General features: G+C 32.1%; 2 protein-coding genes across 3 annotated transcripts in view; one reads left to right on the forward strand and one right to left on the reverse strand.

The window, feature by feature from the left end:
- Positions 1-13,960, forward strand: part of LOC130899596 (neurogenic locus Notch protein) — a 262,147-nt gene that overhangs the window by 97,926 nt on the left and 150,261 nt on the right. The window lies entirely within an intron of this gene.
- LOC130899598 (vesicle-associated membrane protein-associated protein A-like) lies at positions 9,980-10,814 on the reverse strand. Its single transcript, XM_057809658.1, has one exon. It carries the CDS (start codon positions 10,724-10,726, stop codon positions 10,031-10,033), a length of 696 nt encoding a protein of 231 aa, XP_057665641.1. The 5' UTR covers positions 10,727-10,814; the 3' UTR covers positions 9,980-10,030.

The raw sequence follows: 13,960 nt of genomic DNA on the forward strand, positions 1-13,960 counted from the left end.
TCTTCGTGTTAAATAAATTTCAATACCAAGCTTCTTAATTAGCCCAAACTTCTCGAACAGTTATGTGACGATCCTCTTCAATTTTGACTTTAATTTGGTCATCATCAACCAGAATATTGCAAATTTTTGAGGAAAAAATCTCCAGAACGGAATTTTTTATACCAATTCTGACACGTGCCTTAAACAATTAGCACCTTGAACTTCACATATTTATATGATTTATTTGATTATTGACCGCAGCGTCATTACAAGATTCTGTAAAAGAATTACCACTTCAAGGGAATAGCTCAGTTAGAACGACCAACAGGTCATCTCAACTGGCTCAGATCGTTAAAGACACATTATAATCATACCTCAGCGGATCCGGAGCAGTTCCATGACAAAACGAATACATCCACTAATCAACTCGACAACAACATTGAAAGATATTTATTTCTCTAACATTCTTTCAGTATTGTGTGTATAAGATACATTAAGTAACTTTGAAAAGATGTCTGCACAACTGCAGAATAATCGAAGAACGGCGGTTTTAACCATTAACAATATTGAAGTAATTTTTCCTTCAAATCGCCCCCGTATATTTAAATATAGAAATAAATTTAATGAGATTCTTCCTTGAAATGGCACGTTATAGTGACTATTCATATTTATTTATCAAAAGCACCAATTCTACCTGAGTTCTCTTAATCTAAATCATACATCTAAATGTATAAAATGATCATCCTAGACCATAATGGTATAAAACGTACCCTACCCACTTGGGCAAATACTACAAAAGCCGGTACGTGTGTAAGTACTAACCTTTTTCAACAGGTAGAAGAGATATAAGTATCTGCATTCTATTTGGATTGCAGGATCGGGCTCAAATTATTTATAGAATAAAAAATGCAACGACCATAAATAATATTCTCCATAGAAATTTCTTTAATGTAAATAGTGAAGGTGTTATTTTTTCTTAATGAGAATTTAACAAAATTTAAAGATAATTCTAAGTTGAGCTGTATTCGGTAATAAATAAATCTATTTGGAATAAGTTTTCCGAATTCAACCGTGGCTGCACTTCGCTGCAGGATGAATTTTGTGAAGGTCGTTCAAAATTGCCTGTTGTGCCAGATTGAGGCATTAGTTCAACTTGCATATATTCAATATTACATGAACATTTGGCTGTCAAAAATATTTGCTCACTTTGGATACAAATCGCACAAAAAATGATGAAAAAATTCAATGGCGGTACTTCAAAATACGTGTATAAGACAGGCGCCAAATCATGGATCTATGCATATGAATTAGAAGCTAAATAACAATCGACTGTATAAGTATTTCAAGACGACCCAAATCTAACAACAGTTGTTGCGCACGATTCACTTCAAGTAATTGGTCGCCTGTTTTATCGAAATAACTGGACACGTCGTCAACTTTCCATTAGAGCTACGTGGAACTGTCAATTCTGAATGGTACATCAGCATTTGTTTGCCAGAAGTGTTTGGAGACATCACAGAAGACTAATGACTCTCTATCACGACAATGTGAGCTCCCACACATCAGTTCAAATAAAAACGTTTTTGAACAGTCGAAACTTCAAATCGATGGGTCATCCACCGTACAGTCCTTGTTTGGCACCCGATGATTTCTTCTTATTCCCGCAAATCAAAAATAAATTGCGAGGTCAACGTTTTTCTACACCCGAAGACGCAGTTGATGCATTCAAATCACATGTTGTGGAGGTACCTCAATCGGAATGGAAAAAATGTTTCGGCAATTGGTTCAAGTGCGTTCAAAAGTGTATTGATCTTAATGGAGAATATTCTGAAAAACAATAAAACTACATCCAATTATAAAAATTTGTTTTCATTTATCTATCTCGCTCCATTTTTTGCAACCGTTATTTTCAATTTTTATCCCTCACGCGGTGATAGGCAGACACGCACATGAGAGAACTAACACTTCACAAATATCACCCAAATCCTAGTCCTGTAGAGAAAAATTTTTTCTTCATTAGGGCCAAATCTAAAATTATCTCGACAAACCAAGAACTATGAACAAAAGAACTAGGTTCAACTAACTTGGGTTACCACAATACTAGCAGTGAGTGTGTTGATGTTCTTGATGCTTTCCATTTCCTTGATGAAATTCCAAGGAGTAAGCAGATTGAGGCCTTGGAATCAACCAGGAAACTGGGGGGATTCGTTGCGTGGAATAGACAGATTGAGACCACGAAATAGGATAAATTCTAACCAATGAACGAATAACCAACATATCCCTACCCATTCTCTTGATTATGGCTTCAAAGAGGGAGCCGAAACGTCGAGAATTTTCGAAAATCCAACGCGGTTCAACCCGTAAACATAGTTATTTTGTTCATACATACATAATAAGAAAAAAAAGTCTTTTGGGGCTATTTGTTTCGATGAAGCGGGTTCGACAAAAACAGATATTGCAAAAGGACCAAATATGTTTCAAAATATAATTTCGACGATGCTTAATCAGCTCCAGGAAACTGAAATACGAAGTCAGGAGAACCAGAGTAACAATCGCCATTGGTAATCGTTACCTAATATATATGGCTCGTAAATAACCTAGTAGAACCCTCAAAATTTCAACATTTAAGAGAAGAATCCGTAATGTTTTTGAGAAGAATACCATTGACTCCTCCCACGTATTGGCAACACAAAATTTAGTACACGAAGTAATGAATAGAGGAACGCCATCTTCATAGATGAAATGGTTTAATACATTGACACTTTTTTGTGGCCAAAAAAGTATATTTATGGTCTGAGCAGGAATTTGTTTTAGTTGTTGTTCAGTTGATTTTTATATTGATGATAATGATCATCATCACATTGATCTATATCTATCGTTTTAACACGTATCGCCTAATCTGAATTCCAAACACCATACAGGAGCTTGATAATCTTCTTCAACAATTTCGAACACAAATCACGCTAAATTTTATCGGAATTTTTGTTTGGAGGCATGTGCTGTTTTGATACGTGGAAATTGAGGACACGCTGTTATTCAAACATTGATTTTTATTATAATCTCATATTTTTTACAAAAGACCAACACAGATCAGACGCTCAACAGTTCTATATAGTGTACCAAATTTGGTATTTTTAAGTTAGGTTGTAAAGAAATTTTTTTTTTTTCGAAATTTGACCCTATTTTGATACTATTCATCTATACAGGTAAATAACCTACAATAGTTATATTTTGGGCTCCCTTATACGACTTTGTATCGATTCTTATGCAGGACATCCTGTATATCAGCACTTTATTTAATTTTCAGTATTCTAAGATAAGAAAAAAATATTTCAACAAATTTATACCTTTTAAAAAAGTACCATAAAATTTTTTGTGCATATTTTATAGCCTATTTTTATGAATGAGAGAGTATTAAAATAATAAAGCATTCGTAATCCATAGGCGTATCACTACTTTTAGTAGAGGGTTAAAATATTTTTTCAAGTTACACCTCGAGTATATTCGTACGAAATAACATTCGTATAAATATAATTAATATACTGAGTGTACACTTATACAGAACAACAGTCTTTATAAAGTTGAAAGAATATCTGAAAGGGTGACAATTTAAATGAATGCGGTTATAAACTGACTTTTTTCACGATTCCATCTCTGTTTAAAACATTTTAATGGATCGCTCGGATACCGAACGTAAGTCCTGTCACTTCGGTAAACAAACTGAGAAATATATATTTTTTTCAGTTTTAAGTAGGGTTCACATTTTTATGGTCAACACAATGTAATCAAGTAGTAAACAAACATAAATTAAGGTGTGTTTGTTTGGTTAAAGACCGTTTTCATCTTTTATTTTACTGTAATAATTCCTGTGTTACTATTTTGTTTTTCTATTTGAGGTTATGTGTGAAATTACAAGTTTATAATATATTTATAATTAGGATTATTTTATTTGTCGAGTCTTCTTCGGCGGAACTTAAATGATTTAGTTTGTTTTCCATTTACTAGACTGGAGTTATATTGAGAGAAAGAGAGAAATTCGAAAAATTGTTACAATATGTAAACAAAAACAAACAAAATTATAGGAAATAGTAATAAGTAATAGTCCATGGCAAAAGTAAATTAATATGCAGCGTGGTGTCCGGATTTAAGATTTGATTTCAATTGGCAAATGATTGTGCATTTTTTGCATTGTAAAATATTGAGCCCTTAACTAATTCTGAACGTGAAGTAGGTAGGTAAAGGTCGTGCTCTTCTGAAATTGGAGAAGCGTGATCACGAATTAGGAAAAGGGATTAAAAGATGAATAAGGAAGGAAGAGTCAGAATTTTTAATCTTTTAATGAAGTCCCTGCAGTGAGACCGCTATTTAGTACGAGTAAAGGACAAAGTAGTTTGAAGATTCGCTCAAATTGAGTCGCACCACACGTACCCTAGATGCTTCCCAATAAGGGCATAATAGATTGTTAAGTAGGTGGATAAGTTCAGTTCTTTGGAAACTGATCTCAGCGCAAAACTTATATTTTATGAGACCTACTCAATATTTCTTGCTTCTATTCAAATTTGTGAAGAGAAATCACAATATCTAAACCATACAGAACAACACCCTGTAGCATTTGCTTAAGGCCCCATGACATGTTACAATAAAACGTGCAATGCAATGCAATACGTGATATTTCTTGATCAAAAGCATGCGCAGATGAAGTTCCGTCAATTGGTTTTATACAAAATCTCGCAATTGCAACATTATCGATTTGATGATATGTTTATTGCGTGCAAGGTGCAATTCCAGGGAGAAGTCTAGTTACTTTTTGCGTAAAAACCCGCCTGTTATTTTCATATTTAAATCACTTAAAATATTAAATATAAATTATAGGAATTTGTTTAATTTATTTACTGAATTTTTGTTAGTGGTGGTAGTAGTAAGAGCCCAATATTAATCTATGAAATATTTTGACTTTTAAAAAAATTGCAAGTTTTCTTGTACCATGTCAAGCTGCCTATAGAATTTATGTATTTTGTACTGCTGAATAGAAGCCTTTTTGACAAGTAACAATTTTATAAAAATCGGCTAAACAAAACCGGACTTACAGACATTTTTTCAAAACAAAGTTTCCACTTTTCCTCGCATCGTATTTTAAAAGATAAACTAAAATTTGTCAGATAAAAAATGAGAAAAATTTATTGAAAAATTTGATTATTATATGTAAAGTACCACTTAATTAGGCAAATTTTTCGAAATCTAGCCCAATTAGTGGTGGAGCAAGTCTCTCGTATTTTATGTTTCGCCGTTTCGACTCGGATAGAGCAAATGGTTTAGTATCAATACATAATATCTAGCGATACTATAAAGATTCCTCCGCATAATCCTTAACCCTTAAACGGGCATGGTATCATATATGATACCATCTGTTCAATAATTTTTTTAAAAATCGGCGGTAAACCTACGAACCTGGTTCTTTTTCTCAGGGCAAGGGAATTTCATTGTGAATGTGTTGGTCACACTGTTTTACGTCCAACGAAAGTTATAACAGCATTTATCAACAAAAACCTTCAATAGCTTACATATCATCAGTGAAATGGCGTCTCTTCCTAAAAATGTAATTTTTTTTTGTTATTGTACGCGGTAAATTGTCTTACCTTCATAATACTGTATTGAATGCAATTATGGAAAGGAAAAATCGTGATAACATTTATAGAAAATGCATTTTGTGAACGTATTATATTTGTTACTTTGCCCGCTTACAGTAAAAGCTAAAATGACTTTTTTTAAACAAAATTAATACGCTTTTTAAAACTAAATTGTTTATTGATATTTATTATATTATTTCGTGTATTTTCATATTATTTTTAATAAAATAATTTCGAGCAAAGATGCATTGTTATCTTAAATTATCGATCTCATCTAACTGATATGATTGAATGGCCACGGGGCTTGTCTTACCCTTATTTAAACCAAAATTCTGTTATATATAACAAAAGCAATTAAAACTAATTACTATCTAAAGTAAATGGCTTCCGCAAAAATTATTAATATTTAATTTGAAGAAAAAAAATTAAAAAGACAATCTAAACGTGAAAAAAGGAAGCCAAAAATGTGATTTCAGCTAAATTCTAGAAATTTTTAGCTAAATAATAATAAATCCCAGTTCTCCCTAAACCACCAAGATATCATATATGATACCTTATTGGAACATATGGTTCAAAAATTTTTTCTGACATCTCACTTGAAGTCTAAATGATAGGAAAACATGGAAACAAGAAAAAAAGTCGTTGGTTAATATCTTGCCAGTTTAAGTGTTAATCTTTATCACACCAATTGTCTCGTTGTGTATCGATTTCAGTTTTATCTTTCTTCGTAATTTTACCGGCGATTTACCTTCTCGGTGGTAGAGTTTTTCCGACTTAATCTTAACCAATTTTCAACCTCATTAGTTGTTATGATAATTTGTGCCATTTATTATGAAAATCGTGAATTGTGTCCACTTATTCACTTGACTGCATCATTATTCGCTTCATTCATATCAAACAAACAACATAATATATAACATTATCACTAAAAGCAAATGATAACTTAGCCGAATACCAAAATGGTTAATGGTGTCTTACTTGAGTATATTTAAAACGATTCGAATAATTATAACTCACCACACTAATGGAATCTTAAGATTGAAATACAAAAAACATCATGAGAGTTTTATACTGAATGGATTTTTTATAAACTTTATCAAAAGTGGAGTGGTGCGAAGGCAGGCTTTTAAGTTTTGTTTTAATCAACAACAGACCCTATCAAATTTTTAATAAATGCATCAAAGGTTAATAAACAGACTGTGATATTTTTATTTTTAAAAAAATCCATGTGAAAGAGACCACGAGTTTGATTTAGACGTATGGCATAAAATATCAAACTATATATTTCTGGGATAACCATCATTAATGAAAATTATTTGCCATAATTAACGGCTTAGTAACTAATAATGTTAATAACTGGAACTCTCATAAGGTCTTGGACGACTTGAACATCTTTTTCTAGAAATTCTACGTCGTAATTGTTCTTATTTTCGGCTTACCAACCCCATAATACATTTCACCAGATAAAAGTGCTCAAAAATCTTCAATGGGACGGTCCTGTGGTAAATTATGAGATATTTATTTTGATACAAGAGGTATGTTGCCCTTCTATAATGGCAGGACGTTAAGACTGGTCAAAACATTGGCTATATCGTCTCCAACGTACAATTTAAACTAATTTAGTGATGTAGTTATTAATATACCTTTGAGCATCGACGGCTTTCTCCTTCCTCGAGTCAAAATTGTACACCAGACTAGAACTTTATCAGCGATATTTGCTTTTTCTTTATATTTTACTTAGATAAGGAACTCTTCTAATTTTTCCGTATAAAAACGATCTTTTCCTTTGATTTCCGAATTGGCAAGTGTGAAGTATTTTTCAATGTGTCCGATTTAGTTGACGACATCATCTTGGTATTCGTGCTAATTGGTTTGGGGTATATTAAAGACACTTTCGTCTTTTTCGGTATTTTTGATCATTTCTTGCAAATTCACAAGATACGGTACTTTTTGATGTATTTTTCTATGATGTAATTTTCTCACGGAAATCCTGACTCTGACTTTTGCTTAACTGATCAGTCTCTCTGCTCTTTCTCGGTAAAAATTCTTGGTTTTCCACTTTTTGGGATGTTCAGATATAGTTTTCCGTCTTCACATTCGGCTATATCACGGTAAATGCTTCTGCGTGAAATATTTTGAAAAATGCAGGCTTCAGAATCTATCCAACCAGATTATAAACTTATAAAAACTGAAGATAAGAGAAGAGTATGCTTGACAACATCATTACAATCCAAAAATTCTGTTTAATAATCCCATAACAAATAGACTTGACGAGATTGCTGATCAACAGAGTTTTAGGTCGTTTTCTAGATAATTTTAGTTTTCTAAAACTAATTCGCCACGTTACTCTGGACATATTGCTCCAACCTCAACATCCAACAAGCGAATTTGCGGTGATGGTGATATTTTATGTCAAAACAGGACCAAATCCTGAGCTGCTAAAGATCAAGGAAAGCCTATGTCCAGCAATGTACGTAACTGGTTGTTTGATAATAACGATCCTGCTCTAATCAATTTCTATAAAATTTAATAGACAATCTTAATGAGGTATATCCAGGTCATTCTTGCTAAGTGCATAACTTTCCATGAATTAACAATAAACAACTTTATTGTTGTTTGTCAGGAGCTTCAAGGAAAACGTGAAAGTCATTCAATAGGTCCACAAGTACCGTTTTTCGCATCGTTTATACACAGAAGTTGCTTTCTGTTTAAGGGCTGTATAAGTTTCATATCAGCTTATATAACTATTCTTGTAACCTTCAAAATATTCGATTGGAATGAAATATGACGTCTCCATATACTTAACTTACATTTATACGAAGGTTTTGAGATATGAATATGTCAAATCAGACATTGCTAGAAAAATCCATCTTGGCCAAAAAATGGAATTAAATCGCGTGAGATGATCTATGACTTTCGACGTGGATTGAACCAACAGCAATGTACAGATCAACTCTTTTCGACTTTTCGCTGGTTATCCGTATTTAATGGTTCAATTCAATCTTCGCTGCAGGATAAATTTCGTAGAGGTCGTCCAAAATCGTCAAGTGACATACCGTTAGATTGAGATATATTTGGACATTAGTTCCACTCGCATACATTTACAATTGCATAAACATTTGGTTCTCAAAAAGATTTGTTCGCGTTGGATACCGCATAATTTGCCAATCGCTTAAAAAAATGCTTCGACAATTGATTCATGCACGCATGCAAAAATGTATTGATCTTAATAAATCCATATCCATATTTGTCTATCTCAAAACTTAGGTATCAACCCTCGTATAAACTATTTTGAGCACCAGTACCGAAAATTGTTCTGTGAACGTTAATAGATTTAATTATGCCATTTGGGTTTATAATAAAAAACTTTTTTGGAAAATAACATGTGACTTACATAGCGTGTCCCACGAGTTAAAACTATCTGTATATGGCAAAATACTTAGAGTAAAATCATGAAAATTTTGAAGTTTTCGGATACGATCTTTCTAACTAAAATATTTTCAAAGATGGCCTACTTTGTAATTTTAAATGGAGCACCCTGTATATTAATACATTTTTGAAATCTACGTTAAATTTTAGTATAATTTTGTCTAAAAACTTTTTTCGAAAAATGCATAGTTTTTAAGTTATTAATTTTTTTTGGCCGTTGCAGACCCCTATAAATTATTTTTTTACGAGGATACCCATGAAGATATGTTTAAAATTTTGTTATTTTACACAGGGTGTGTATAAAGAGTGTTCAAAGTTTAACTTCATGAATAGCAAATTTCTTTATTTTTTTAAATAGAACCATCCGGTTTTTTCTATTTTAATGCATTCAGGGGTAAAAAATAAGACAAATTCATGCATTCAAATTCATGCATACTTTTCTATAACTAAACCTAATCTTTATCCAGATATTGAATATTTTCTGTGAATTTTTGGAGATGCAATATAATTTTGAACACGCTTTATACACACCCTGTATAAAATGAAAAATTTTTCAATATAGATTCAAATACGTCCAACCCTACAAAAAGCAAACGAACAATAACCATTTTCATATATTTAAGGGTATCCTCGTAAAAAAATAATTTATAAGGGTTTCAAATGGGCAAATTTTTTACAAAAAAATTAATAACTTGAAAACTATGCATTTTTCGAAAAAAGTTCTTAGACAAAAGTATACTAAAATTTTACGTAGATTTCAAATATGTATTAATATATAGTTTAAAATAACAAAGTTCCGGTAGAAACGGAAATTTTCATGATTTTACTATAAGTATTTTGCCATATACAGATAGTTTTAGCTCGTCATGGGACACCCTGTATATAATTAAAATAAAACTAGAGTACAAAGATCTATAGTTATAGTTTAATAAAAAAAATAAACAGATAGTTTTAAGTTTTATTTATAAATTTAACTCACTGATATAAAATAGTTTTTAAAGCCAATATTTCCCAAAAATGATACCTACAATCCCTACAACCACCGATATACAAAAGTGCATCCAGTTAAAAGAAATCTGCGCTATACCGTCTTTTATACAAAGCGGAGAGAGCGAAGCTTGTTTCTCCATTTCAAGCTTCATGATCTGATCCCGCAACTTCTGATTCTCCATCTTCAAAATAGAATCTTCTTCTCTTTGTATATTGGTTAATATTTCGTGTGTGACTTTCTGACTGGATGCTGCAACAGGCGTAGAAGCAGTATCCGGTACGAAATCGTATGGTTCTCCCGATTGGTACTCTTCTTTAGAGTCTATATCAAATGTGCATTTCAACTTCGACTCCATCAAATGTTCCGGTATGATGTCCTTCCAAATGTTTTCCATATTAACCTCTCCTGGTGGAGCAAATGCGCTTTGAACCAGAAATTTATGCTTACCCCGCTCGGTCGGTTCGTACATACATGGTTGCAATGATATGGATATTTCGCTGATCTCGTTCGGATTTAAAATACCACAATTAGGTCGAACGCAGTATTTTTTCGGAGCCGTTGTTTTGATTTTGTACATAATCCTTTTAGCTGAAGGATTGATCAAGGTCATAATAACTGTAATAGAATCGCTGAAATAGCCTTTAAAGTGCAGCTCATCAGGCGGTCGGATTTGTAGAACTTGTTCTAATTTCGACGTCATTTAACTTTAGAACATAGTATAAGAGAAATTAACGAAAATTATTTGACAATCAGTATGACGACGGTGGAAATAAATGTCAAAAAATGTCAAGCATTTATAATTGACAGTAATATAGTGACGTTTTCATTAACACTGTTGCCGCTAGTAAAACTATAGATTAATTACGGAAGGACGTTCATTTCACAACATTGGAACTGCCAAAATTTCAATCTACGACTTTCGATATACAGAGTATTTCAAAAAATATGATCCCTTATCTAGGATAGGTATAAAACTGAAAAATAATTGGAGTTTGCTTAGTAAAACGTTTCTTACGATTTTGCCGAAACTGCTGGCAACATTGTACTCTTCCACAAGGACGGTTCTATTTGCATTAATCCCACACTATCTAATTTTATGAACGCACACAAAGCTTTCATTTTGTGACATTGACAAAAATGGTCATATTTTTCATTCGAACATTGAGGAGAGTGTTTTCTAAACTCAATAAGTCGTTGTTATTTGTCGTATTGGGTGCTTGAACTTTACAGTGAAGGTTATATGGCTTTTTTGTTTTTTTGCTTTACTATGAATAGAAGTTTTGCAGGTCCAATAGCAAAATACTGGGCCCATCTTGTATGGTTTTTGGAACAAAATCCAAATAGTGGAACTGTAAGAAAGCTGGAATTTTTATTAAATAAACCATATTATTACCGTAATTTGTGACGTTTATATTTTGATAAAGACTGAAATAGTTCGAAACGTCAAATTTTATACTGATTTTCAATACAAAGAGAACAAAAATCAAGATAATTTCTTCCGAAAAACATATAAAAAGGTGTAAGAAATAAAAAGTTGAGAAAAAAAATTATATATTTAGTTTAAGGCATTTTTTAGCGAAAGCAATTATAATTTTTCGAATAATCGATTTAATGTCAAATTGTTACCGTAATTTGTGACATTTATATCTTGATAAAGACTGAAATAGTTCGAAACGTCAAATTTTATACTGATTTTCAATACAAAGAGAACAAAAATCAAGATAATTTCTTACGAAAATCATATAAAAAGGTGTAAGAAATAAAAAGTTGAGAAAAAAATTTATATATTTAGTTTGAGGCATTTTTTAGCGAAAGCAATTATAATTTTTCGAATAATCGATTTAATGTCAAATTGTTACCGTAGCGGAATTCAGATTTATGATTTTAATGGCTTCTGAATCGGTCTGAACCGATGTCGGTATCTTGGACACGTGTAATTTGCCATGATGGATCGTTCGACTTTTTGACAAGAAATAAATTTAATGAAATTATTAAACGGTTTGATGATTGCTTGATTGAGTTTCTTTGGACGGATTCTCCAACAATTCGATTATTTTTTTTATATTTGATACAATTCGAACATTGCGATGATACAGTGAGCTCCAAAATCACTATTCATCCTTTCTAATACTCTCAAAAAAGTAGATGTTTCTCTAAGTTATAGCATAACCGACAATCACACAAGGCCAAATCAGGTAAATGTGTAGATGTTAAAAATATTTTCACGTAAAATTTCAATTGCTTCAACTGCTTTACATTAAAGCGATTTGACTTTGACTCTTTGACTGACCAAACTGCAGTCCAAGTTTCCTACTTAAGGATTTGCCTATTTAAAAATGCATCGGGTATTTAAATTCATGATCCTATTCAACCGAGCGGCACTTTTTTACATTTTAAGATGAAGCGACTAGTTTTATTTTAAACGTCAATATACCCTTTTAACACATAGTCTTGATTGACGAAAAAGATAAAATCTTCTTCGCTCAGTAAACAAGCACCGTCCAATTATTCTAGTTATGCAATGAACAATGCGGCACAGTACACTTTACTCTCGAATATACCCACACACACACACACACACACACACAGACATACACGGAAGAAAGTATCCAAATGACATTCTGCTGGATTCAATTATTTCAGGTAGCATCCCTTTTATCTGGTCACGAATACTGAAGCATCGCAGATATCTTGATTTGTTTCTATTAGAGAGAAAACGTTGATTATTAAGTTATCGATATATAAATTTAATACTGTACTAGGTATGGAAATTATAATATCAAGTACCGAAAAAATTTAATAAAGTAAAATAAATATCAAATTGGTTACCAAAAAGTAAATTCATGTCTGGTCCTTCGAGTCGAGTATAAATCAGCGATTCAGAATACTCGAACAACCAAAGTAGAGTAAAAAAAGTCAAAAATCTTTACAGACCTCGATAATCCATTTATTAAATTGTATATCGTCAAACGAAGACTGAAAAGGTGTCTGAAAAACGAAAAATAAAAGTGTTTTCCTTATTTGTTTACTTTATAAGAGGGCATTTTTTGACGGCAAGTGCGCCAAGTGGAACTTGCTTGTTTATTTATTATTCTTTAAACGTAAACTATTTCTTCGGTGTTTATGATTGTAGTTTAGTCCCAGTTAACCCCGTGACAGTAAAATAATCGTACCATTGCCGACGAATAAAAAATACCTCGACACACCTTGGAATACAACATGAAAAAAATATGCATCCACCAGGAGCTTTGGCGATAGAAAACATTCAACAATCACAACCGCTGGAGATGTTATTGAACGCATGAAGAGTAGGAAAGAGTTTTATAGAGTGATTTTTGGGTCTAAAAGAAGAGTGTTTTAAGAAAAAAGGCTTAAAAAATATTAAGGGTTGTTATTGGATTAAGTTGTTGTGGGACAAAGTGGACTGGAAACTCCTATTTTCACTTTACATCTTTGGAATATCCTGAAAAACGAAAGGAACCAAATAGACGACGATTACACAATTACAGATTGTAGTTTCATTATTTTATTTATTACTATATTCTTTTCTATATGAATATAAATATCAAAACCGATCGTGTTACTTTTATTTGGTGTGTTATATTTGTTTTGACCGATAGTGTATATGCCCATTTCATTTTGACAAGATTCTTGATTCTAATATAAGCATAACAATGCACTTTTCACATTTCTATTTGGACTTTCCCCAGAAAATCTTCTTCACGTGAGTGAAGAGTAACGTGAAATATTTACTCAAGATATTCAAGAAATGGAATAAAGATGGCCAACTTCTATTGACTATTAACTAGAGATCTTTCTTCAATTAAATATGACAGAAAAAAAAACCGAAAGAAGTCTTTTTAAAACAAACAGAAGGAATCCTTATCCTATAATTGTCCTTGTGTGAAACAGGGAAACTCCAAGTTGATTTCGC

This window comes from Diorhabda carinulata, chromosome 11 (genome assembly GCF_026250575.1).
Source record: "Diorhabda carinulata isolate Delta chromosome 11, icDioCari1.1, whole genome shotgun sequence".
In the NCBI taxonomy this organism is placed as follows: Eukaryota; Metazoa; Arthropoda; class Insecta; order Coleoptera; family Chrysomelidae; genus Diorhabda; species Diorhabda carinulata.

Bases quoted from the DNA above. Each gene is read 5' to 3' on its own strand.
- LOC130899598 (XM_057809658.1), bottom strand. From the start codon at position 10,726: ATGACGTCGAAATTAGAACAAGTTCTACAAATCCGACCGCCTGATGAG.